Raw genomic sequence first — 26,254 nt, forward strand, 5'->3', positions numbered from 1 at the left:
CTCCCTCTTTTGGGCTTTGTAACTACTGGCCCTGGGTATTTCTCTAACCTCATCGCGGTGGCTAGCATTCTGCCAATCGTAGCACCGAAATATATGCTAATGATTAGGTATTCATACGTCCATGACCTCGCGTGCTCGGCCCTGTTCGTGGTCGTGCCACTTGCGCGGTCACATAGCACTCCAAGTGGCGTGGTTACAATCCACACCCAATCAAACGGGTGAGAATCTTGGCAGAAGCACGCATCATTACGGTGGTACCAGTATCACGCTGCCGTTGCAGCGAGCTGGGAGCTGCTGCGCTCGGTCGCACCGTAGCAAGAAGCGAACTTTTGTATCTCTGTGGTTTCTTGTCCTGTCAACTCCAGCAAGTCTCACTCAGGAGAACAAGTCATCCACAGATGCCCAGATTTGCCTTTCCCTCTCCCAGTCGACATCCACACCTTTTGCCGCCGCCGCCGCCGCCGCCGCTGCTGCTGCTGCTGCTGCTGTTGCATCGCCGTCGCTCTTCATCTCCTTCTCCGCCGTCTGCTGCGCGCCGGCTCCCGCCACGCCCGCACCCGCGCCCGCGGTGTCGCCGCCCAGACTCAGACTGCCCAGGCCCTCGAGCAGCCGCCTCGCCTTGTCGACCTGCGTGCGAATCGCGAGCGTCTCGGTGCGTGTGCGGTCGAGGTGGTCCTGCATCATCTCAATCGCCGACTCGCGGGCCTGGTGCGGACGGTACTCGTTGAGGATGTGGTGCACGTTGATGAAGAGCGTGCGCAGGTCCTGCACTTTGGCCTCGGCGTGCCAGGGGCTCCGCGACAGCGCGCCCGTCAGCTCGAGAAAGTTGAGCAGCAGCGACTTGGCCAGCCGCTTGAGCTCAAACGCGCGGTCGTAGTGCTTGGCGTCGCGCGCGCTCGACTGCCCGGACGCGGGGAGGTTGGTGGTGCCCTGCTCTTCGAGCGTCGGGAGCTGGTCGTCGAGCTGTTGGAAAAATATGAGAGACACAGGCGCGGGTTAGCGACGGGGGATGCGGCGCGGAGGATTCGTTTGCGATTGTTTCATACCATGTACTGATCGCCGAATACGCGCCATCGGCCGTCGGCAGGCTCCTCAGGCGGTTGCAGGTGCATCAACTCCTCTGGGAGGTTCGGTATCCTGCTTTGCGGCTTGTAGTTTTCGTCAGTGGCCGTCTTTTCGGCCTCGCCCTCATCGTACTCGTTGCGTAGCTGCTCATAGCGAGCTACCTTGTCGGCCGTAAAGTCTCTCCAAAACGGCGGCGGGTTGGGAAACGTCGACGACAATGAGGCGCCATCTTGTTCCTCCATAGTGGTCGTTATGTTGTTGGTGAATATATGGTCCGCATCGCCATCTGACTCTGACACAAGTTCGTCGTAGCCAGGACCCAGGTTAACGAATGGGGGGATTGGGCTGTCTGGGTCTTGCGAGCCTGGAGACGGCGTGAGATAACCGCCGGGTAAATTGCGGCGGTGAGAGCCCTCCATCCTTGCAAGTAACTAATAATGATCCAACCTCTTTACTTTTCGGCACCTGAACCGACAAGATTTTGTAAATGTTTTAAATTCGGCTTTGCCATTGTGCTTTTATACTTCTTTTTTCCCTTCCTTCATTTTGGTTGAGAAACCCAAAACGCGGGTCGAGGTTGCAAATGCTTCGCATACTTGGGTGTACCAATCCATGCATTAGTGGCGGCACAGACGAAGCTCCACGGCTGTGTGCTCCTCGCCAGCTCTTCTCATCTCCAACCAAATCACGATTTAGAATGGCCGACGTGCGAGCGCTGCTACGCCAGCAGCGGCTTTCCCGTCGCATCAACCACCCGCACGCCGCGTACTCTGACGCAGGCAAGCTGCTGTGTACCCTGTGTCGCGAGCAAATACGAGCTGAGAGCCATTGGGAGTCGCACACCAGGAGCACAAGTCATCAGCGACGGGTCGTCGCCGCCGCCGCCGCCACTACTACTACTACTACTACTAACACCACCACCACCACCACCACCACCGCAGCCAGTGCAGAGCCAGCTCCCTCGGAGGCCGAAGAGCCTGTGACGGAGAAGCTGCAAGTAACACAAACACACGACGCCACCGTTACCCAAGGCCCAGAGGAGCAGGAGCACGTGGCCGAAGACGAGGACGAGGACGAGAAGAAGAACAACATGTCCACAGTCAACGATGGCACAGAAACGCGGACCCAATCACACAAACGAAAAATTAGCGACGAAGACGACGACGTTGACGCCATGGATCTAGACGAGGCAGCTCGAAGAAAACGCAGCCGCGGCGACATCTCCATCGACGTCTCCGCCGCCAACCACCGCCGGGACAGCAGCAGCGCCGCAAGCAAGGACAAGGACGCAGGCACCACAACAACAAATTCCCCCGCCCGCCGGGACTCCAACCGCACGACGCCGCCGACGCTGGCGCGACGCATGTCCTCGACGCCGTCACGCGGCGTCGAGCTGCGGATACCCTCGCGGCCCGCCACACCCGCCCACCGCGAATCCTCCTCGTCCACTCCGGGCGGCGGTTTGCCGACTCTTACCGGTCTCTCCGCCGTCACGCCCTCATCCGCCGCCACTAACGGGAGCGCCATCGCCGCGGAAAAGCTGCCCCGCGGCGGCGGCAGCAGCAGCAACAGCGACGTCGTGGGGGCTCAGGGGGTCGACGAGGACGAGTGGGCCGCATTTGAGGCGGAAATGGCCGCCGCCACGGCTCCCTATGCCGACGACGCCGTCATCTCAGCTCCCGCCATGGACGCCGAAGCTTCTGCCGCTGCCGCTGCCGCTGCCGCCGCCAAGGATCTAGCCAATGGCGGCGACGGCGGCGCTACCCGCAAAAGCCGCGCCGATCTCGACATTGAGGGCGAGCGCGAGGATGCGGCGCGCGCGAGAGAGGACGAGTTCAACGATATGCAGGAGCTCGAGGCGCGTGTGCGACGCCTCAAGGAGAAGCGCGAGGAGCTGCGCAAGCGGGCGTCGAGCGTCGGCCAGAACAATGATGGCCCGGCAAGGCTGCAGAGTCAGTTGCCAGACGGGGGCAGCGGCAAGAGTCCCGCTGCGGAAGAAGGAGCTGAGAAAAATGCAGAGGAGGATGAGGATGAAGAGGACGACGACGATGACGACGACGACGACGACTGGGACGGCTTCAGATTCCGCAAGTAACGGAGTTTACATATCGTCCTTCTAAGTGGCTGCTGGCTGGTATCTGTAAAAAGGCTGACTGCCAAAAACGGGGGTAGATTTTGTCGCACATTATGGCGTTTTGATTTGATATCAGCAATTGGGATACATAGCAACAAGGGCGAGATACTGTACTGTACAAAAGGAGGGGCAGTTTAACTCTCCGTGTATATAATAGATACTAAAGGCAAACTCGCATGCAGACCGTTAATCATTCAGGCATGACGTCGCATATTCGTGTTCCCATTATAACCCTTCGCTTCAGACCCCCGTTGGTAGGCCAGCTATCCGCGCCCAGGTGTGCATAAAGGGCGTCCAAAAGAACAGAAAAACCCCAGCATTGCTGCCTAACGTATGGCTAGATGATGCTCTCCACGACCGACCTGCTCCCAAAATCGAGTAAGTCGCCATACCCGGCCTACGCCACGTACTTCATCATGGTGGCGAACCATTTCTTCTCGCTCTTGTACCTCCCCGCGCCACTTGGCAGCAATCCACCGCCTCAGACCATCCTTGACTCTTTCCTTTTCAATAGCCTTGCGCTTAGCAACCAGACCAGGGACAACGTGTACAGTAGCCATGCCGGGGACGCATTCCGGGGGTAGCACTGCACGCTCAACTAGGGCCTCTGGGGAGGGGCGAGCGGCTAGACGACGGGACAAGCGGATGGATACAAGAGACCGAGCAAGTCTTCGAGACACAACTGATGTGTGCGTGAGGAAGATGGAGCGTGTGATCAGATCTGCTAGGGAAAGTCGGTTGTGCATAGCTAGTAAAGGAGGGAGGGTGAGCCGAGTGCGTCTGAGGCGGTATTGATGGAGTATTGGATCCGCACAGAGAGAGCGCAAGTAGTGGCATGCCTGCAGCCGTGCGGCCGAGTCAGCAACGTGTATCTGCATATATTCGTGGTGAAGGTGTGTGTGGCGCATGGCGAGGAGGTCTCAATTCGACTGAAATGGAATCAAGGACATTGGGCTGCGTGGGTTCTTGGGCGCGCCGTGGAGAAGTGCGTTTAGTACTCACACGAGAGATAGGCAGCAGATCGCACACGTCAAGATAGCCCAAGATATGGAGTAAAATCTCGGGTGGCAGTGCCTTTAGCGAGGGGTCATGAACTGGATGACCCAGGTTGCATGATAGAAACACCGGGGTGTAAGTCAAGCCGCGGGGTCCAAACGTACTACCCAAGGCGTTTGAGCAGCCTTCATGGGCTGGCAAGGGAGGTTGGGCATCAGACGAGCGACAAGTACCTGGCGTTGTCGGCATCCAAGTCCCTGTCGCAACGACATCATCGTGAGGCGCATGCTCTGGCGGCGGTCCAGACGTGGCCGTGGGGGCGCGAGGGCGACGGCAATTAGAAACAGCCGGTCTGCGGGGCTGGACTATGAGTTGTCCATCGCTTAAGGCGGGCGGATGAGGAGAAGAAGGTGATACTGCTGGTCGACTGTCGGAATCCATGGCAATGGATGGCTGCACGCTGCGACTAGTTGCGGTTTTCACGTAAGCCGATGCTGGTGAGGCCCGATGCAGCGGCCGAGTGGGAACTTGGCGTTTTGGAGATGCAATCGCTGTCGTTTTGCTTCTTGCGCCAACGGTCCTGTTCGGGACAGCCTTGGTGTTGTTGTCTTCCAGACTAGGCCAAGGCAAGTCGATTGGATGGCCACAATAAGGCGGTCGTCGTATGAGGTCGCGCGTCCGTGCTGGGTTTACGCAACCGTTCGGGCGGCCATACTTTGGTGGGACTGCGGCCGCCACAAACACCCGCCTGGCGGAGGGCTTGACCAAGAGAGATGGAACAAAGAAAAGATGCTGTAGGTCGAGATGCGTCGAGCAGTATGCAGCTGCAATGGCTTCGCAGGTGGGCAAAGAGAAAAGTAGTCGACGTGGGCAAGCACAAGCAAGATGCTCGCTGAATCGGGCCCCAGGTTTCACAGCACAAGGCTCAAGCAGGGTGATGCAAGACGCACGTCCGAGGGTGGGTCGCCCGATATGCTGAAACAGGGTGTTTGTCAGGCGCGAACTTGGAGAATGCTGGGAGCGGTCCTTTTGATAGGCTGGTGAGGATTAAAGCCGGGATGATGAAGGGTTCATCATGGAGGCGAAGGAATGTAGTTGTAGAAACAGGACGAGCAAACGGCCCGGCATGTCGTTCGTTTGCCCTCGCAGCTAGCAGCCGGCAGCTGGCAAGCCAACACGGAAGCCGCCGGCTAGTCCCAGGCAGTCATCTTTGCGGTGACAAGGTGGGTGGTACCTGCGTCTTTGCTGCGCTGCACCGCAAAACTACAAGTCACTTGTGGAGAGTACATCAGGCAACCCGTATTCTGAGGCCCTGCAGCTAAAGACAAGGAATCTATGAGCAAGGAAATCTGGCATCGTGCGGGGAGCAGAGCCTTTCAGTCACCAGCATGAAGCCAAATGGCGGGCCTGCGATATACGACGCTAAGCGCTAATGGGGTGCAACCCATGACAGCGATCGGCCAGGCGCACGACGACTACCTACCCGGTACTAGATGGTAAAATTGACAAGGCGGGTATCTGTAGCGCGAGGCCATCTGGGAAAAAAAGCGAGGTTTGGCTATGGCGTGTGATGCTTCGATACGGTTTTGAGGAAGTGCTTGTGATGGTATTGGCATTGGCGGTGAGTGGCCACTTCCAGGCAAGTCGAAGGTGGCCTTAGATCGTATGTCCGAATGGCAGCACTGTGAGCCCGAAGAGTGTACCGAAGCATTAGGGCCTGTAGAAGATGGCCTAGAAAAGAGAGGGAGTGGGTAATCCGTCAAACACAAAAGTATTATTGTTGAGTTGAATTTCCCTCAACTATGCTCAGGTTAATATTAGTCTTACTGCTGTGGCTGATACTCAGTCTTCAAATCACAGCCGGGACACGGGCGAATCGTCACAACCCAACCAACTTACTATTAGAAAAAAAAGTAGCATTCTAGAAGCGTAGCTAGCAGGTCTGTAACGTACTCACTTTGAAAATCGTTCCCTCTCGTCTTTCACTTGCTAAACGCTCTTACACCTCATCTCACGCAGCCACATGCACACCCCACAGTGAAAGTGCTTGCATGGCGGTGGGCTACCCCAAAAGGCATTGCTGCGAAAGTACAAGAAACGTGCCATCGAGCATGTCAACCAGATATTGCACAGCACACCTATGCCCCCATACTTGGTGCAGCATCGGGCGCCCCTTGGGCTTCGACACTGCAGACTCGTAAGCTCTCTTGACCGCAACTTACAATAACAAACAACAAGGCTAGAAGAGGCTGAAGGAAACTCCCACAGTTTCCTAGCCTCGTGTCTTTGAGAATTAGCTTGACGCCTTGTCTCAACTCTTTCCGAACAAAAAGATGTGCCTTCTTGGTCCGCGGCCACCGCCTCTGGCCTATTTGCGCGACCCTCAGGAACTCACAGCCTAACCAAGGAACACCCCTCCACGTCGCCTTCTTGGCCGCTTGCCATGCGGCCATCCCCTACCTTGTCACAGTTCCAGATTATTGCCGGCTAATGATATCATTGACACCTTACGGATACCATGATCCGCTTTGCGAGACTTGCTGACGACGCCATGCTTGATAAAAGATCCAAGGGCTGGATGAATGGCTGACTGACGAATTGTCTGGTTCGGAAGTAGACTTGCCGGCGTCGCTTATTGATATTGAAATTAAGATTATTGCATTGTTGTCAATTAGGTATGCCTGCGGCAATAGTACCCATGTTCCGCCCCCAAGCATGAGCGCGAAAAAAAAAAACATTGTGATCTGCTTGGCGGCGATTTTTGCGGCAGCCCGCCGCATTGCTTCACTTTGCCGTCCGATATGTGCCGGCAGTGGCGTGCTGATGCTGAGACTCGAAACGCCGGCAGAAAATATGTCACATCAATCTCAGAGTTGCGATTCGTGAAGTATGTAACATGGGATTTTCTCGGTCATCGTACATATCGATACACACTGCTGCATGCGTCATTGTAGTCAAGCACACTACCGCAGCAACTGTGTTTAGAGGGCTGCTACTGCTTCAGGGTTAACTGCCGTGGATTCCCTCGGATGCCAGTCAGCAATAGACAGAAAGAGCAATGCGACACATGCAGCCTTGTCTTCCTTTGCGGTTAATTCAAAGATTGAAAGACATAGCGCCAAGGCAAGCCTCAAATTTCCGGGAGTGTTACTCCGGGTTTCACATCTTTCAATCTTACCATCCACTAGGTTGAAGGAGATCATTCAGCTATTGTAGCTGTTCCTATAGGAGGTCTGTCGGTGTGGCCGTCGTTTTCGCCACACATAAGTACCTTTGCCTCGGATATCCGCCGTAACTGATGGCCTGGGTTGTTGTTCGTCCGACCAAAGCCTATGGAAAAGTGAGATGGCCAAATATGCCCTTGTCGCTAGGTAAAATCAAATAGTCATAGTGATTGCAGCGCCCACGAGCCATCAGACGGCCTAGTTCCAGGTTCAGAGACATATGGCAAGCCGCACATCTGACAAGCGGACCTTTGCAGCTCAGCGTCAAAGACTGAAGCAGAAAATTGCAGTGGGTACCAATGAAAGCACAATAATTGCCCTTCAGACGAGAAAAGGGAGGGTAGAAGGTGTGGGACGATTTGTCGGACCAGGCGGATGCTTTCCCCGCTTGAGAACATCTTCAGCCGTTATTGAACCTGTCTTGCTGCTCGGTTCAGACTAGTCACAGGCCAGCGTACAGAAAGATTCCAGATCAGAGACAGCCAGGACGAATACAGGCATCTGTGCCGGTAGACGAGGGTCAGCGCAGCCTGGTCACGAAGAGGCACACCCCCTCCGATAGTCTTCCTTATGCGGTGTAACCGGAACATCTTGATGCATGCCGCCGTGAGTCGTAGTCACGCCTTCATTTTCTAGCCCCCGTGCCATGCATCTTGTGAAACGGCTGGAGCTGGATCAGAATCCTTCGTGTCCAGAGGCATTGGGGTGGCTGAGGGGTAGGCAAGACCGCCCTTTTTGTTTTTGGAAGGCGTTCCACAGTCACCAGGATGGCTGCAGAGCCACCGGGCAAAGAAGTTGCATCCGGGAAATTTGGCCGTCGCCCCAGCCGTCTTGGGTTCGCGACCTGGGATGTGGCCAGGGACACAAAAGCAACCACTGAAGGGGGACACAGCAAGACAGCCTCAACCTTTTGTGGCTTTCTGGGGGATGAGGGTAGTGAGATTGTGGCCTATGCTTGCCGCCATGATGACAAAGGAACAAGAGTCATTTAACGGCTTGTGTCACGCCGGCCGCCTCACTTCCCCTCGGAGCTCGATCCTAATGTGACGGGCAGGCGGGGGGCGAGTACTCCATACTCTGCTCAAGATGCCGGCTGAGGCCTTCAGGTGGACAAGGGCTCCTCAATTCTGTGCCTCCGCTACCCTCATGTGAGGCTTCAGGCATGCACATTCGCTCCGTGCTCTGCAAAATGTGTCTCCGACTCACTGACAGCTACTGACGGCCAGTGCCAGGCTTCGGTGCTACCCCTCTGTGTCGGGTTCCAGGGCTAATTGTCCGGCGTACCACAAGAGTTACACTCGGATGCGGCACTGTAGTCGAAATCTAAGACCAGAACAATTGCAGTTGTCTTATGAAATACATTGAAGAGCGTTGTTGTGTCCGTTTTTAGGAGCTGTAGACCACGAAGCGAGTCAGGCTGACGGCTAAAGTGTACCGCGCAGGAAGGTATCGTATCCCGAGTTCCGTAAGGATAGTGTAATAATAATAAAGGCTTGTAGCGGAGAAGGGGACCGCGAAGCTCCCGTTCACTACTCCGTACCGACGTGCCTGATTCGTCTGGACCAATGGAGACGATAGCGGACTTGGAGTCCTGCCAGAAAGCTGCACTACCTATGCCTCGATTCCCTGGACTTTTTGTCACTGCAATCGTGCTGCCACATGAATGAGTCAAACTTCAACATGAATGAGGACGAGAACAAACAAAAGACGCCTCTTTAGATTCTGCTGATGCGTGAGTGCGGCGGGGACTTGTTTGAAGGTGTTAGTGTAGGTGTGTGTGTGTGTGTGTGTATGTGTGTGTATGCCTGTGTGTGCCTGCCTGTGTGTGTGCCTGCCTGTGTGTGTGTGTGTGTGTGTGGTACGGTACGGTGCGAGGGATGGGCTCGGCGCTTTCAAAGTTCGGCGCTGTCTCAGGCCACCTTGATATTATATCCACCAGCTCGGGGGCCAAGAGGCAAACTGCAGCCCTGGCCCTCACCGAGATTGCCATGGAGAACATGCCCGTCATCAGCGGATAAAAAACAACAAACAGCCCCCCTCACTTGCCTTCCTCCTATCCCAAGACGAACCACGACGACCCACTGGGCCGCAGATCTGGCCGCCTGCTCGTCCATCCGCGTTGCGGTATGGTGAAGTTGGGCGGCGCTGCCGTGCAAGATTTGAGGATGCTAGCAAGAGGGGAGGGGTCAGGAGCGCCACTAGCAAGCCCTGGCAATAACACTGCTGCTTTGCTGAGCTGCATTGTGCATGCAATACTACCTAGCCAAGGTGGTGTGCATTCCGGATCTGTACAAAGGCGTACCCACGACCCGCTGCCACGTCTCTATCTTGTCGTCAAGCAAGGACACGCCCCCTTGGTGGTTTGGACAAGGCGAGCATCTTCTGGGGGCGGGCTGGTGTGTCTGTGTTTTTTGGAAAATTATCCCGGTTTTTGCTTGGGGCGCATCCTTGCATGGGTGTGCTGCCAAAGCATCGCCATGCATGCTGCTATGATGTCTACATGCAGGCATAGCGTCCTAACTTATATAGATGAGTTAATCAAGCCATCTCGTCCGAATTGGGTGGCATTGGAGTCGAATCTTTCTCGCAGACACGCGAGTATTCGTAACGACAAGAGGGGCGTCGGCCCCCTTGTGGATGTGCGCCCAAGTCGCATAGCACCACACTCAGCGTTCAAACCACAATGGGCCAAGCAGTCAACAAGACTTCTGCAGGGTCTTGGGCCAGAGACCTTGACACCAACTTGGTCGACACTATACACCCGCAGCATTGCCCAGGAACGTGTCGTGTAGGTGGCCGCATGTGCGTGCGTGTTGTTCTTCAGTGGGGGGAGGGGTGCGCGCATCAGGGCAAGATGTTGACAGAAGAGAAAGTATGGGGCACAAAGTACGGATACCCAATGCAAGTAAACAAGCCTCTTTGACTTTTTTTTTTCTTTTTCTATTTTTGCAGGATCTATACCCAAATGATGACGATTGTTGGCCAGCAAAGGAAACCGTCATTGTTGGTCTCGGAAGTCCCACTGCGGGTTGGGCCTTAAGTCGATGCAAGCCAGGCGCGGACGAGTGAGGGCCTCCTGAAGCGGCCGTTTGTCGATTATAAGTATAAGTTAGCTCGGGTACCCAAGCTTGTTCAGTTGTCTACCGGTCGTTCTATAACCTCAAGCTTTGCTGCACTGCAACACCCTGTCCAACTCGACTCGAGAGATTGTTCGGGCTGCCGCATCCAGTCGCACACTAGGTCAGAGTCTGGTGATTTCTCTTTTTGCTATCAACCAGTGAGTGCAGAGCGCCCTTTTGTTGTCTCGTAAGACTTGTCTGGAGGCGGATCGGGGGAGAAAAGTGCTCGTTCGTTCCCAGGATCGCTGGGTGGGTTCGGTTGGTAAGTTGACTGGCTGACATGCTTAGACCAGTCTCCGGCTTTTATTAGTCGTCGTCATCCCTCCTTCCTCCTGTACCTTTCTTGGCTTCGGTCTTGTTTCGCTGCGCTTTCGGCCGATATCTACCTGACCATGTGCTACTTTGAGCAAACGCTTTGGAGCTGTGGCTACTGGCGTTGGGGCCACTTTCGCCAACAATGCAACAAGGAGTACCGCATGGGCGAGACTTGCGGCCTCAAGCTAGTGTATATCACGAAAAACGAGCCAGACGTCTGCAAACTCTGCCACGACATAGAGAAGAAGCAGCGACGCTATGACAAGATGGCTCGCGACGTCGAGCGCTGGCAGCGCGAGGGCAACCGCAGGGCGACGATTGAGAGGACGTGTGGAGAAATGCGAGAGGTGGCCGATCAAATTCACAACATGAGGGCAGAGCATTATCATAGAACATCTTCGCTTGGACAGGTACGCACCGAAAAAACCCCTGCTGCACAAACGATACCATGCTGTGTGGCTGCATATTGGCACCTGCGCTGCGAGCAGGGTTTCTGACAAAATTTCCCTCACAGTGACGAGATGTGCGAGTTGTGTGTAACGACAAAATTCACAAATTGTGGTGACCCCTCACCAGCCGACCAAATTAATCGACCTAAAAGAAATATGCGTGGCATAAGCGGGCAAGGCGGCCGAACGGAGCGCGCTCTGCTGGCAGGTCAGATTTGTTGCGGATTGTCGGCGAAATGGACCAGTCATCTGCCGGGACCGCCAAGCATTCTGTTAATTGGACACGAATTCATTCAACGACGAGTCTTCTTTGTATTCCATGGCTATTTCATATTAGTAGCATGAGCATCAATCCCAGACTGCATAATTCCCACCCGGTCCGGAAAGTAGGGCTGTCCCCAGTGTGTGTACCGAGGCGAAGCGCTGTCAATCGTAAATCAGGAGATGGAGTGGCTGCATAATAAGTGCAAAGGGAGTGCTAAAAAGTTTCATCTGGGGCAAACAGATTGTCGACAAATTAGTTGCAGGCCCGCATATGCGAGTCGATCCGTCCGAAGAGTAGACAAACCGCGGCTGCAAAGGGTGCCGCTCGGGTGTCAATTGAAGGCCAAACGTACGACTCTCTAGGGCTCAACAGCCCCAGCGGTCATCTTGGTATCAGCCTCGAGCTTTCCAAGGCAGAAAGACCCCCCTCCCAATGGTCTGATTTGCTCGCTTCTCCTGCCTGAAAAGGTCGCGTAAAGGCAGTGAGTGCTCTGCTAGCAGCCGGGGATACGCATCTGCTGTGGTGCGCCGGCATTCGCCTATAGTGAATAGCCGGGTGCACAAAAGTGCCCAGACTCGCCGTGTGCGAAACTTTCTCGCCCATGAGTAATAGTCGCCGCGATAACCCGTCAACTGAGCCCGGTGCGTCCGTCAGTCGCCCCGTGATTAGACCACGACGCGCCCTGCGGCCCTACACGCCCATTCACGTGGTGGAGAATGCTTCTACGGGCTTCCTCAAATAAATCTCGCCTGGCTGACAGTCGCATGAGTGCCCAAGATGGAGGCCACCATGCGTTGACGTGGTGGACAAGGGCGCCCCGCCGACGGGATGGCGTGGAATGGTGGAACGGGCGCCATGTGGGAGGAGTACACGCCAAGCACATGTCCCAGATGCGGAAGCGCTCCTCATCTCGGTCGCTGACCCAGAGATTGACTCTGTATGCGTCCCTCCCGACCCGACAGTCTGGTAGCAGGCTGACGCGCGATCCCGCCAACCTGGACCTGGGTGTAATGCTCTCCGAGGGATTGGTTGATGCGCGGGACGCTCCGTCCACCCTTGTCCGAACCATAGAGCGGCCCCATCCCACTTGTGCGACTAATGAGCGGTGCGAGCCGTCGCGGCTTGCTAAAGAACAGGGCTAGTGTCTGGAGAATTGAGCCTATCCTGGTAGACTAGCCGTCTCCGCTGGCGTTCTTGCGCACGTGTCCGGCAGTTGCAAGTAGCAAATGATGTTGCGGTGAGACAATGCCGAATCTTCTATTTAAACTTTGGCATTTGCCTTTGTCTGACGCATCGTCCTGACAATCTCAAGTGTTTCAAGCGCTGAGTGTATCGTGTTTATCTTCATTGTGTCCAGCCTTTCAATGTGAGTTTCGAGTTTTGATATCATTTTCTTTATTGACGAGCTATCATTTGGGAACTCAAGAGTTCCTAGGTGGTTTCTTTCGTTCTTCCAGAAGCGTGACAGAACGCTTCAACAGGGTCGGTCAGCTGGCAAAGTGAGAGCCTGCCTACTACAAACAGGGCATTGACCATATCGTTTATGGCTGCTGCTTAGCGCCCCGTTGGCTAATTTGCCATGTATCAAACCAGTATTGGTTCGTGTGGTGTACAATTAAGAAAAGTCGAAAGTCGTTCAGTTGCGCCAGCACCATGCTTTACCTGGCGGAAGGTATAAAATATTGTACATAGAATGTATAGTTGCAAATGCGCAGCGGTCGCTTCTTAATCCATCGCCGCTGCTGCGTCCGCGAAAGTTCCGACGAGCGCACCCTCGTCGTGGTCTAATGTCTTGAGGCTCATGGGGCGTTCGTGTTGCGAGTCGTCTTCTGTGAACCAGTCGATTTTGATGCCAGCGGGTTGGTCGACTTCTTCTGATGACAGTTTTGATACAAGGTGCTGATAGCGCGCAACTCGGCCGCCGTGTCCTGCGTAACCGAATCCAGCGGCCGATCCTGCGTTGGGCTGTTGTGGCGCAATCTCGAATATGTCAACCATGTTGCTATGCGCCGAAGAGTTAGCTATTAGCATCCACTAGAAACAGGTAACCAGTGCTGTCGCATCTCAGGCCATCCCCGGAATCGTGTGCCCGGTCCGGAGATGTGCGCCGTGTATCCGTACCTTGATGTCTTTGCAACTACTTGCTGCAGAGCCTCATTCTCACGTTGGGCTTCAATAGACTCGTCACCGCCGTGACCTTCCGCGAAGCTGCCGTAATGCATGGTAACGTCGTCGTCGTATAGTAGTCTATTCTCCTCCTGCTGCAGGTGTCAAAGTCAACCAAATGCGCGCAGAAATTCCCGCATCGCTGTGCGGGCGCGTACCTCGTCGTATGTGTCCTTGTTCCGCAGCCCGAGACACGAATAGCAGGCACCCATAGTGACTGGAGGGCGCCGAGGCCAGCGACGGCGTCGCAGCAAAAAAGAGAGCGACCGGTCGGCGCAGAGAGCTTCTAGATCATTCTAGGTGGTCTTTCGAGGGAGCTTCGCGCCGTTGGATGAAATTGCGTTTGGAGGGCCTCGATGTTTCACAAAAATTGCCGTTCCTGATGATGCACATGCAACCAACTGGCGCAATCAGCAGGACAAGCGTCGGCGCCGGAAAAACAACTGACCCGTTAGAAGCGTTAGCGTCAGCGTGACAGTTTTGCGTCACACAATTCTTGTGTATTGCAACTGTCAACCGGTGTTTCTCTTTGCTAAAAGATTCGGAGTTCGACTTTATCGCATGGTATCTAGCGAGAGATGCTTGGTGATCTTTATACTGCGCTTTTTCGTTCACTACGACATCTGGCTTGCGCCCAGCCGAACTTTCGACCACCTCGACAGGGTGTTACCAATGACCGCGAGGAAGTCGGAGAATTTCAACATCAATTCGACCACGGGTCGTATCTCTCTGATATAATGAATGCAGTAGAATCGATGCTCATACTTCTTAGCGATCTATTATCACGGGCCTCCACACCCACACCATCATACGAAATCCAATTGCCATTCAGTCTAGCCCTCACTCAACCCTGCGAGATTTACATGTTGCTATCCGAAGCAACAGCCCATCAATTGCTGCAGCCTCGCAAAACCGTCATCTGTGGAAATCTCACCGGTCTTCGACAGCGCCGGATCTCATGAGTAGCAGCATTTCTGCCCCCGACCTAGTTCTGCCATCATACATGCCCGGCAAGTAAATGCTGACAGACGGCCCTTCTCCCCCGACGTTCGTTATCCATGGCCGACAGGTAGTTGAGAGCCCCCAAACACCCGGAGAATTCCTTGGCCGTGATCGTGATTGGGGCTACCGGCAAACCAACCGAGACGCCGGAGGAATCGATGGCCGCCACAGTACTCTTGAAATCTTTGCCCGGCCCGTCGATCAAGACCAACACGGCTACCGCTTTGAACGCCGTCCCAGCCACCGTCTGTCCTGAATCTAGTCATGCAGCGATGAGCGCCATGCGCACAATGCCCGTCTTATATCCGTGACGCCGGACCGTGGCAGCCAGCTCGTCAGTGAAAAACGTGCCTGACCTAGGTACGGTATGGAAGCACTGCCAGAGCCAGCCTAGTAGTAACGCGCTCTCTATCCTCATTGACCTCCTCATTGACCTTCTCATTGACCTCCTCATTGAATTTTCACCCTTTTATTTATCATCTAACGCAAGCAAGAGCGCAATTGTAGGCAGATTTGTGCTTACGAGACAATCTACAACATGTAGTGTATGTTAGTCACAGGAGATGAATCTTAAACCGTGAAGCAAGTCGTAGACTATTTTCTCCACGTATCTGTCGATTGTTTCCTCATTTTGTTGTTAGACAAAGACCTCTACAACGCAAAACGAACATGTCAACCAACAGCTACGCGCCGAAATGATATGCGAATAGCTTCATTATTCGACAAAAAACAAGAATTTCTCATCCAACGACCCTCTACCACTCGTTTTTTTTTTCAAACCCAATTCGCACGAATTACATCCGCAATCACTCCATGATCCTCCTCCTGCTTCAGCCCGCTCACCACCACCACCGCCACCACGCCCTCGACGCCCTCGACGCGCAGCGGCACGCCCCCGCCGTGAATCGCGTACACGCCGGCCCCCTCCGGGCCGAGCCCGTTCTTGGCCGCAAACAGCCGCTCGTCGCCGCCGCCGTGCTTGCGCCCGACCAGGTACGAGCTCACGCCCCAGCGCAGCACCGTCGCGCGCTTGCGCCGCACCCACGACTCGTGGTCCGGCAGCAGGCCCGCGCCCGTTGCGCCCTGGTACAGCGTCGTCCCCGACGCCGTCGACACGTGCACGAGTGCGGGCCGCGTCGCCGCAAAGGGCCGCAGCCGCGCGTCGAGTAGGTGGCCGAGCTCGCAGGCGTCAGAGGCGGTAAAGGAGGACAGCGTGAAGCCCTTGCCGCCGAAATCGCTGGCGGCGAGCTCGTCAAACTAGAGAGGGTTGGTTGTGTGAGTGAGCGCGTCTCAGACGGGACAGGATGTAGTGTATAAAAGGGGAGAGAAGGGGGGGGGGGAAGAAAGACGTACAGTGGCCGGGGGATGCGGGATCGGAACCTCCGGACCCGGAGTCTTGATCGCGGCGAGGGCCTTTTCGAGGCCGTGCCCGTCGGCAAAGTTTCTCTTCCAGACTTTTTGCGACATGATATATTTATTCCTCGAGTTTTTCGTTCCTTTTTGTGACCGTCACTGACACAAATTTGCATGTATGATGCAAAAGAACAACTTCAGCGGAAAAGTGATAGCACCCAAGCCGCTTTCTCCTCATTTAGAAACCATGCAACGTTCCCAGCACCCAGTTTTTGAGCCATTTTTTTTCTATCCACGTCCATCGGAGCGCCGCAACGGCAGGCTTTTTTTCTGTTTTTAATTAGTTCGCTACGCAGTCCGGCCGCTGCAACCCCCGAATTGAGTTTGGCTGCGGCGCCGGCTCCACCGTTTATTAGAGAGAAAGAGAAAGAGACAGAGGCATCGGCGTGTGTATTAATTAACGATAGATGTTGCTGGGACGCGCATAATCAATCATTGGCTTGGTATTTCGGCTAATAAATTCGCCTGGTTCTTTCATCATAACAAAAGGACTATAGCAAGTGTGTCTTCATCGTTCTCGTACATAGTGGTAGTCTGCTTTTCTGTAACTCGTCCTTCCTGGACGACTCAATCTTCTCAACGCCTCGACATTCTCAAAACATAGATAATTTTTTTATAAAAAAACACAAGACCAAACAAACAATACTTCTTGCCCGGCTGGAAACGATCCTTCACATCTGCTACACTTCTTCTGCAGATAATCAAGGCTCATTTACAATAAGCAACCAACGATCAAGCCTGGTCGCTAGCTTGCTCGCTTGTCGTCTGCGAGTCCTCCATGACCACATCCCTCTCCCTGTCCCGTGTAAAAAATGGCAGAGACACGCTGCTTGTCGTCGCGTAGAAGCTATCGTCGAGGCCCGGGTTGCGCTCGAGGGCCTGAATCGTGTCGAGGGCGCGCTCAAACCTTTCCCGCTGCGCCTTGAGCGCCTCGCGCTTCACCGCCGTGGCTGTGTCCTCCTCCATCAGGCACTGGTAGGCGGCCGCTGCGTTTCCATCAATGATGCCGAGACGAGTCCGCAGCTCAAAGTCGAGGCGCATGCGAATCTCGGGGAGCATCTCGCAGAGCGTCAGTTGCGCCATGCGGTCCACGAACCTGAGCGCGGCGAGGCGGTAATAACCCCTAATATAACTGATCACCATAATCTCGCGTGCAAAGGCGTCAGAGCCGAGCTTGTACTTTTCCTTTTCCTTTTCCTGGTCTCTGGTCTCCTGGTCTCTCTGCTCCTCGGTCATGTTTGCCCAGTTGCCAGGTCGACGCGCCAGGTCCGGAAAGCGAGCTTGGAATCGCATGTGATGCCGAAACCACCGGAGCTCCCTCTCTTCTTTATCTCTCAGAAAAAGCAATATCTCATTTTGGAATGTAATTAGCTTGCGTGTCTCATGCTTGAATACCAGATCGGCCATCTCTTGTGTTTTCTTCAACTGCTCCTTGAGGAAGCACTTTAGATTCCTGGCCGTCTCGCGGTAGATGAGTCTTTTCCGTAGACGGTCGAGTGACAACACGAGCTTCTCCTCGAGCTTGCCATGTAGCTGTTCCATGGTAGCCAGCAGGAATCTTTCCATTGGCTGCTGCCAAACCTTGACAGACTCCACCGCCATGTCCTGATAGACCTCTGGCCCGATGACATCGGGAGTACCAGCTTGCGATTTGCCCAGGATCTCGGCTCTGACCTGAGCCAGAGTGCGAAAGGAGCTTCCCAACGAGCTGTACTCTGTGAATGGCTGGGCAAGCAAGGCTTTTCTTGCGCGAGGCGGCACCCCACTCACAGATGGACTGGCCGTTTCTTCGTGCTTGAGGCCTGGAATATGCCCATTCGGAACCCCATTGGAGTGTTCAAGCCGAGCACGCTTTGACGATGGCGTTATTGAGCTTGCGCCTTGTCGTCTCTTCGGGGTGGCCGCCACTGGTGGCGGTGCATCCGACTCATCGTCGGAGATTTCAACGACTGGGATATCGCTTTTGTCTTTCAATATAAATTTCGGTTTTATGTGCAAGAGACAGTCTCGGAATGCCTCCGGAAGAGCGCTGCCGCTTCTTATCAGCTCGTCAATGCCCTGGCGGCAGCTCTCGGTGAACTGCATCAAACTGCTTTCCACCTCCAGCTGAATATTGTCTGGTAGATCAGGGAGGGAAGTCAGTTCTTTGTCGACCTTTTGCAGTCGACTAGTGACCTTTCTCTTGATGGTAGGAAGACTTTTTTTCACGTCAGCATGCGTAACAAAACAGAAAGGTAGTTTGTACTTACCTGCTTGCAAATGATTCCGCCAACTTCTCGGATAAAAAGGTTTTAAGCTTCTCCACGCCACAGCGATGACTGAACTGATGAAAGTCACTTGGCCACATGTCCACGCCGTGCTCGACAAATATTGCCTCCTCCCATTTGTCTAGTTCTTCCAGCGTTTTGCCCTGGGGGCGAGATGTAATGAAGTATCCGAGTCCAGTTTTATGAGTCTCGCCCTTCATGATGGAAAGCCACTGCTCACAAGCCCCTTGGGGCGCTAGGAGATCAGCTTTGGTCAAAACACCAATGGTCCGGTTCGAGGCGCCGAGCTTTCTGGTCAAGCCAAAAGTGCAGGAGTTTTCGGCATCCGAGTTCATGGGCATGCTGCACATGATAATGGCAGACGGGTGCTGAATGTAGGCCTTGGACAGATTAGTGACAACCGAGACGAGGTAGTCGTCCTTGGCATCAGCCGGATTTTGGAAAATGCCAGGCATGTCGTAAAATGAGAGATTAGGCAGATCAGGACCTTTGATCTCCAGTGCAACAACATTGGGCGAAAATTTTGCCTGAGTGCGTTCTGCCTCCAAATGTATCGGGGTACTGGAAGCGATGGACCCCGATCCTGGAACAAAAAGCGCAGGGTTTTTGTCGTCGTTAAGAATAGCTATCTGCGCCCAACGAAGAACTTCTTCAATTTCCGAATTGTCCTTCATAGCTTTGAATTCCATGATTTCTGTGGAGGGCTTTTGTTTCCAGGGAAAAAAGGGGTCTTTTGCCGTGACGTCCGACTCCAAGATGTCGCGGTCTGAGGGCGGGGAATATGTATACTGCTTACGCAGCCCAACTCGACAGGACCACTGAGGGTTCATTGATACACTGATATGCAGCGGGCATCTGGTGCAAGTCCCCTCACTTCGAGGCAGGTCAAGCTGCGCGAGACCAGACATCAAGCTGGACTTGCCCGCACTCTGGTCCCCGACCAGAACGAGTTCGGGCAGCTGGACGTCGTGAGAGACTCCGAGCTGCTGCAGCTCACCGAGAGCATCGTTGAAAGCTTTGAGCCTCCTGGCAATATCCTTGAACGACTCTTGGAAGAAACTGCCTTCCTCTTGCGGGGCTATAATCGGCGGTAGCATGCTTGGGACCCTGCGAAGCTCACGAAGTAGAGGTTCGTTATCCTCGGTGCGCTCACTTGGCGTAGCTACAGAGAGTGTCAGAAGTTCATTAATGGTGGAGATGTGATCAACCGGTGTTGGCACGCACACGTCCGGAGAAGTGTGTTGCACAGAGGAGGGGAGTTGTGAAAGTGAACAGGGACTTACGGGCATCGGAGCGCCCAAGGCGGTAGGAGAGCGGCGGCGCCATGCCGGGCGTGTCTGTGGCCGAGGCGAGTGAATTCTCTGTGGATGAAGCGCGCGATGTGATTTGGTTGGTTTCTGAAGTGACTTCATTGTCAGATGGGAGTGAGTTGAGCGACTCGCGCTCTCTCTTGATGCCACGACCGCGGCTACGGCCGGCAGTGCTGGTAGCGGACGGCATGACGGCTATGCGAGGCAGAGCTCTGGGCTTCTGATTAACGATGATTGGGGATCTAAAGCATCACCGATGCGGCGTGTAAGTGGGAGCGGCGCAGCGCGATCAATGCGCAAATATGCGTGTAAGAGGACAACGGCCGGAAGATGCCCAAGGGCGGCGGCTGATTTTCTTAGCAAACGCGCCCGGGACGTTTTGAGGTAAGTAGCAATGAAATTGATGCAAACAACAGTCGAAGGTGATACTGATGGTGTTGTTGGAAGAAGGATGCGCATTGCAGTGAGAGCAGGTTGAGAGCAGGTGAGAACCGCAAATGCATACTCTGTCGCCTCTCTAGGATCTGATCAAACGTGATAGCGGCGGTGTAAGAGGCGGGCATAAGCTGCACTGATCTCACGTGCAAGGCCTATTTAGTGCAATGATTATAATTCAGAAACCTATGAAAAGACTGAGATTATTTCATACAGTGTTTCTTGATGTTAAAGGGCGATTCTGTGAGTGCTTGAACTTTCTCGTGCTAACAGAAATTATTGTCGGATGGAGTTGACCACGAGATGCTGGCAGCGGCTCAGGGGGCAAACGAGGTGGCTGGGATGTGGGCCGAGGAAGAAACTGGCGTCTGCTCGAGTAACCAACCAGTCACTGCTTGGCGGGAACGGCCCGGTGCTGCTATTTAGTTAGGCGGCGCCACACGGGCAGCACAAAGATCTGTGTAATGGAGAAAGGGAAAAATCAAGGAGTACCTGAAGTAATTAATATCTGTGCAAGTGCAAGTAGAAACCAGGGAGAATAAACTATAACGCGCAAACACTACCACCGTTTTCTGTTCTCCAAATTGGTCTGCTCCTCCTCCTGGCATTATTCACCAACATACTTACCTGAAGCTGGCGTAAAACAATGTGCAATGAAGTGCAGAAGAAAAGGCAGAAGAAAAGGCAGAAGAAAAGGCAGAAAAAAGTATCTATTTCGCTCACTCTTCTAGTAACATTCTCTATTCATGGTATCGATCCGCGACGTGTGCTGCCTTTAAAACCTTTCCAAAAAAAACAAAAGTAGAATTACCCAGACCGCAATGCATCCATCCACAACCCGTTGGTCTATAAGAAAACCCCGTACTTTGCCCCTCAAAGTGCTGTACAACCTTGTCGTACAACTCATAATCTTCTGCTCCTTCAGAATGCATGCTCACATGACACAAGCACCACCGATCTACAGCTGCTTTGTCAAGCCGGTGCGGCTGACTTGCCGTGGCGTGGGCGCCGGGCTGCTGGGACGACTACTCGAGAGACCCTTGGCGTCAAACGGATCCATGTTGAGCCTCCTAGGGTCAGCAGTCCGCGGGGTTGAGCCTGGGGTCAATGTCCTCTCAATGGCAGGTTTTTCAAAGCTGGCGATGCGCAGAGGAGCAGGCCGAGAACGGCCACGTTCGGGAGCGCTGTAAAGCCAGACAGCAACTAGCACCAGCGATGTGCCAAGGAGGAACGTGGTGGTCACCGGAAAGTTGAATAGCCAGACACTGACAAAGAAGCTGACCACGATACTAATGCCCGTGGCAAAGTTCTTGACAATGTTATCGGCATCTCTAATGACGATGCTGGCAATCACACCTCCAGCCGCTTGCAGCACAATGGTGCACCACACAACCCAGTTGTAGCCTTCAAAGAAACCGTGCTCCATGATGCCAGCGCCGTCCTGCCAGACAATGCCGCCGAAGAATGCAGCGAGGATCGAGTAGACGCCTAGCTGCAAGTTTCGAATCCAAACGCTGTTGTGGCACGGGGACTCTTTGAGAATCTTTTCGAAATAGACACCAGCAATGCCAGACACGATCGCAGCGATGAGAACTGCCGTCAGTCCGACCGAGTAGTTCATGACCGGTTCCGACTGAAACTGATCGCTGTTGATCCCTTCGTAGCTAGCTGAGCGACGACTGAGATGCGCAGGCGGTTCGCTGTTTTCCGTGTTGGGTTGGAAGCCGAGCTCGTGTTGGGATCGAGGAAAGAAGTGGTCGGCGACGCCGTGGAGGAAGAGAGACTCGAGGGATTCGCCGGCCGACGGAAGTGAGACGACGGAAACGCCAGCTGTGAGGATGATGAGGGAAATCCAGCGTGTGATGCCCAGATAGCGATTCAAAAGCCAGACGCTAGAGATTGCTGTGGTAAGGATCTATAGCTCTGGTTAGTCCCGGATTCGCGTGGACGCGCGAGCGAATGACGCACTTTAAGCTGGTACAGGACCTGGAAATGAACCGGGTCCAGGTTGCCGACGGCAACATATTGCAGCAGATTTTGCCATGTATAGAAGACGGCCGGCATGGCCAGCTTCCAACCGTCTCCGGAAAAGACTCCGTTATATATTTGTTCAAACAGGACGGTGGCAGGCGTGCTGGGCGCAAGCGTCTTGGAGGCTTCGTATATGGCAACGGTGAGAGAAATGGCAAACTTGATGATTTCGTGTAGCAAAACGGCCGTCGAGGTAAAGTATCGATGGTCGCCAGAAGGGGGCATAATTCGAGAGTAGTGCATAATCTAAAGGCGCATATTAGCGAACAGTTGAAGCGTGCGAAGAGGTTGTCCCAACATACGAGGATCAGCGCAGAGTTTTGAAACGTCAACTGTTGGCCAAGTTAGATTGACAGGTCTGCCATGTGTCTCGAAACAGCCACACATACCGTGATGAGGGAGATATGCTTGGGGATCGATCCCGGCTTGGCGCCGCCGCCGCCGCTTTTTGTTAGAAACACCATGATTGCAAGACGCTCGTATAAGGTGAATTCGTTGTAGTCGAAGAAATTCAATGGGCAATGTTGAACAGCTGCTGGAGGTGATCAGTGACGTGATGGCTCCAACAGACTGTGAGTCCTTGTCGCGGTGTGCGACGCTTGCGTAGCAAGCAACGGTCGTAACCCGGCTGACACAATGGGGATGGCGAGATGATTGTTCCAAGGGAATGTGGTTGCATTTGCCAATTGCGAATGGTTGTAGTGGTATCAATGTAGCAGCGCAATCGGACACTGCAAAGGGGGGATTTCGTCGTGAGAAGCAGGCAGAAGCACTGGAAGAGAAATGAAAAGGAGTGGAATGTCAAACGACCAAAGCGTCGGAGCTAATTTGAACAGGGCTCAAACGGAACAACGCTAGAAAGCCAAGAAGGAGAGAAGAGAGAATTGTTGAAAAATGAAAGAATGAAGAAGGGTAGGTTTGATTCTTTTGTTCCCTGCTGGATTGACTCGTGCAGAAAAAGCAAAAGGCCACAGAGCTGAAGCTCTCCTGAAAGCGGAGCTGTCGCAAGGACAATGCAGGTAGGGCGCCAATCAATCGCCAATGCACGTCACAGGTATCGCGTGCTGCAGATTCGGTACCTACCTACAGTTACAGTAGCGGCTAATAGTGGCTAGTAGTGGCTAGTAGTGGCTGGTGAGCGATGGCTTGGCAGGGCAAAGGGGTCAGTTACAATGTAAAAGTTTTGTGAAAATGGCCAAGATATATAGCTTAAAAGAGGATTGAGAAAAGGGGAACCAACACGAGCCATTTAAGTCTTCCGACACCGTCATCTATTTCCAAGGTTTATTCACTTGCCCTTGTCCAGCTGCGCTAGTTACGGAGTACCTGGTCAAGTCCTGCGGGCACCTGTCATGGACGTGTTGTGGTGCCATGCCGCATGCATGCCAGCCAGCACACGTCGTGCACGGCAAAGGAACTCGAGCCAGAGCTAATTAATTCTCTTTGGTCAGCCAAGCCCCAGCCCGGCCCAGAGAACCGACCCCTCTGCAGATCGTTTCCCGTATTTATTGTCCGTACGGATTACAGCCGACGGCCCTACAGGCGATCGCCCAGCGTTGGTGGGCCCGTGGCGGCGTGTAAACGAAAGCTAGGCTTTGGTTGCATTGGCTGGTTCGGGAAGTATCAAGGAAGCATAGCCAATAAAAATACAACCAGATAGCAAACTTCCTGTCCCTCCAAAACTAATGTATTCAATTCATTGGCATCACTCTCCGGGATTGAATCAATATTTGTCGTTCATTATGGACTGCTTGTACCAACAGCTAATAGAGATAGCTCCGCACAAACAAACGACAAAAACACAGCCTTGATTCAATGGAGCCGCGTTCTCCTAGTGTCTTTAGCAAATGCCCTCGCCGTCGTCGTGCCTTGCCCCCCTCTTCGTCCCTTTGTCTTAGCTCGAATAGCTGTTCCAGGGAAAGCACATTAAAGGACGTAATAATTCTTCTCACGTGTTATCTCGTATCATGTTTCCGCCAACTCGAATTGACGCCTAGAGCTCATCGGTCATCGCTATTCAGCATCTCAGGGATATTACCCGCCTCCGATCCACCATCAAACCATTTTCCCATCCTAGCATCCCATTAGTACGTTTTGGAGTCATTCAGATTTGCTCCTCCTCATTCTGTCTCCCAAAGTCAATTTATTAGCAGTGCCAGCGACGGTCCGTCGTCAGGCACGTTGGCACCAGACTCACGCCGCACGTCGCACTGTGGAAGCATGAAAAACAATATATGACTCGTGTTCAAAAACATGATATTGCTAAAAGCTATCTCAGTCTATAGATGGATAGATGCCTGGCTCACACTTCTCAATCTCTCGTCAATCTAGCAAATTCGTTAGTGTTCAAATCAGGCAGCAAGGCCAAACTATGTTGCACTGTTACCAGCCTCTTCCCAAGGCAAAGTTGCGTTCGTCAATCACCGTGTTCCCAGATCGAAGGCCGGGCCTGGTGCTCTGTTTGTCAATGTCGCGAGCGAGGTGATCCCAAAGCTCGAGCTGCCAAAACATGGTAGTCGAACCGTCTTCGAGCCTCCCGAAAGCAACTGAAGATTCCTAGTCTAGTGCTCGACGAGATCCTTGAAAAAATTGCAATGCTGGTTTTGGAGTGTGCTCAGCTGGGTTAGCCAAGTCCGATACCGTCACGCGCTTACGGAAACTCCAAACGCTCTTCTGCGGCAAGAGCCTGTTGGCGCTGATTGTTGGAACCGAGATGGCTCGAGTTGTCCGATGGCACAACTCTCCGATGCTGTCGAGACGATTGAAGAAGCTTTGCTGGTAAGAAAGCCGAAGAACAGTAATTATGTCAACGCCCTTGGTCAGACGCAGCCTTTCACTGAGATTAATTGGCAAGTACTTCAAGGTGAAATGCTCGTGTTGTTGAGTCCAATTTCGTATCTCCTGTTGCCAATCAACTTTTAATAGAGAAACGAAATACGCACTGCTTGCAGAGAGCGATCGGTAAAATCGTGACAGTTCTGCAGCGGTATTGGCGACCAATTCGCATGAATGTTCAGAACTCGGGCATACGAGATCGAAGATGGTTTCGCTGCGCAAGGCCTGTTGCTGCTGTAAAATGTCACCCGGAAATTTTACATGATACCAGCGGCGTTTCTGAGTCTGGGGTCAATGAGTGTCTGTCCTTGAGAAGTCCGATTAGGTACGTTTTCCAACTTACATCCGCGCCAACGACCTCGATCTCACAGAAGCCAACAACAAAATCGGGATTCGCTAGCGAGAAACACAAAATTTCTTCATTGGCGAGTTCAATGCACTTGTCAAAGGCGGCAGCAGCGCCAAGTTGATAATTGTCCGGCTCAATTCTCAAGGAGCATTGCTGCATCCAGTCGCTGGATAGAACGGACCGAGGGCAGTTGGCACTTGGCACCACCTCAGTAACGTATTGCAGATATTGTTCTGATACAAACGGATTACCAGTAGTATTGTTCTGAGAGACTGTTCCGATGTATGACCACATGTCTCGACTGTGACCGCAAGACGATCCCGATGGTAAGCTGGTCTGAACCTGCCCGCAGGTATTAACCGAATCAGCCGAGTTATCGCCGTTAATTTTGAACCATGAACTCAAAGCCGCAAGTACTGAAACGGTAATCCTCCAGAAATGCGAGCTATCCTGGTATGCTCGGTAAGGTCGAAGCCAGAGTTCCATGTTCAGTCACCAACGGCCACGCGCATTGGCTTTGTCGTAGGTGCGTGGATGAGGAGAATCGAGACCGATAATGAGCGCCAGGTGGTTGGAGGAAGACAAAAACCCATCAAGGATACTCTATCTAAAAAGGAACGAAGGTGAGCAGAGCTCGGAGTGTGCAAGTCTACCAACGTGAACCAAGGAGCGGAGGCGCAGGAACCAGAGGGCGGAGCAAAAAGTGCAATGCAAAGAGAAGAATTAAAAAATGTTTGCGAGTAGCAGTCACGGCAAGTTTTTCACAACACCTACCTCGATAGTGCTTCTTCTTGGCAGCTGCCGGCCGACACGTTGCCAGCTGCCATGCCACTCTGCCAACGTCATCGCGTCTTGCATGTGAATAATCTCTAGACCGCT

General features: G+C 53.5%; 8 protein-coding genes across 8 annotated transcripts; 2 read left to right on the forward strand and 6 right to left on the reverse strand.

The window, feature by feature from the left end:
* Positions 1 to 375: 375 nt before the first annotated feature.
* Positions 376 to 1,307, reverse strand: BBA_05027 (mediator of RNA polymerase II transcription subunit 7; the record flags this gene model as incomplete). Its single annotated transcript, XM_008600124.1, has 2 exons — positions 376 to 963; positions 1,047 to 1,307. 2 exons carry the CDS (start codon positions 1,305 to 1,307, stop codon positions 376 to 378), a joined length of 849 nt encoding a protein of 282 aa, XP_008598346.1.
* Positions 1,308 to 1,762: 455 nt separating this feature from the next.
* On the forward strand, positions 1,763 to 3,160 carry BBA_05028 (uncharacterized protein; the record flags this gene model as incomplete). The annotated part of the gene is made up of 1 exon (XM_008600125.1): positions 1,763 to 3,160. One exon carries the CDS (start codon positions 1,763 to 1,765, stop codon positions 3,158 to 3,160), a length of 1,398 nt encoding a protein of 465 aa, XP_008598347.1.
* Positions 3,161 to 3,525: 365 nt separating this feature from the next.
* On the reverse strand, positions 3,526 to 4,636 carry BBA_05029 (F-box domain-containing protein; the record flags this gene model as incomplete). Its single annotated transcript, XM_008600126.1, has 3 exons — positions 3,526 to 4,071; positions 4,202 to 4,293; positions 4,360 to 4,636. The coding sequence occupies 3 exons, from the start codon at positions 4,634 to 4,636 to the stop codon at positions 3,526 to 3,528; spliced, it is 915 nt and encodes a 304-aa protein (XP_008598348.1).
* A 6,294-nt stretch (positions 4,637 to 10,930) lies between these two features.
* Positions 10,931 to 12,030, forward strand: BBA_05030 (uncharacterized protein; the record flags this gene model as incomplete). The annotated part of the gene is made up of 2 exons (XM_008600127.1): positions 10,931 to 11,263; positions 11,830 to 12,030. 2 exons carry the CDS (start codon positions 10,931 to 10,933, stop codon positions 12,028 to 12,030), a joined length of 534 nt encoding a protein of 177 aa, XP_008598349.1.
* Positions 12,031 to 13,292: 1,262 nt separating this feature from the next.
* BBA_05031 (uncharacterized protein) lies at positions 13,293 to 13,945 on the reverse strand (the record flags this gene model as incomplete). The annotated part of the gene is made up of 3 exons (XM_008600128.1): positions 13,293 to 13,569; positions 13,689 to 13,828; positions 13,892 to 13,945. The coding sequence occupies 3 exons, from the start codon at positions 13,943 to 13,945 to the stop codon at positions 13,293 to 13,295; spliced, it is 471 nt and encodes a 156-aa protein (XP_008598350.1).
* A 1,564-nt stretch (positions 13,946 to 15,509) lies between these two features.
* On the reverse strand, positions 15,510 to 16,202 carry BBA_05032 (DUF967 domain-containing protein; the record flags this gene model as incomplete). The annotated part of the gene is made up of 2 exons (XM_008600129.1): positions 15,510 to 15,992; positions 16,089 to 16,202. The coding sequence occupies 2 exons, from the start codon at positions 16,200 to 16,202 to the stop codon at positions 15,510 to 15,512; spliced, it is 597 nt and encodes a 198-aa protein (XP_008598351.1).
* Positions 16,203 to 16,880: 678 nt separating this feature from the next.
* On the reverse strand, positions 16,881 to 19,915 carry BBA_05033 (dynamin family protein; the record flags this gene model as incomplete). The annotated part of the gene is made up of 3 exons (XM_008600130.1): positions 16,881 to 18,345; positions 18,398 to 19,577; positions 19,699 to 19,915. The coding sequence occupies 3 exons, from the start codon at positions 19,913 to 19,915 to the stop codon at positions 16,881 to 16,883; spliced, it is 2,862 nt and encodes a 953-aa protein (XP_008598352.1).
* A 1,203-nt stretch (positions 19,916 to 21,118) lies between these two features.
* BBA_05034 (nucleotide-sugar transporter) lies at positions 21,119 to 22,655 on the reverse strand (the record flags this gene model as incomplete). Its single annotated transcript, XM_008600131.1, has 4 exons — positions 21,119 to 22,075; positions 22,129 to 22,437; positions 22,494 to 22,523; positions 22,581 to 22,655. 4 exons carry the CDS (start codon positions 22,653 to 22,655, stop codon positions 21,119 to 21,121), a joined length of 1,371 nt encoding a protein of 456 aa, XP_008598353.1.
* Positions 22,656 to 26,254: the final 3,599 nt, after the last annotated feature.

The sequence above is a fragment of the Beauveria bassiana genome, assembly GCF_000280675.1.
Source record: "Beauveria bassiana ARSEF 2860 unplaced genomic scaffold BBA_S00012, whole genome shotgun sequence".
NCBI classification, from domain to species: Eukaryota; Fungi; Ascomycota; class Sordariomycetes; order Hypocreales; family Cordycipitaceae; genus Beauveria; species Beauveria bassiana.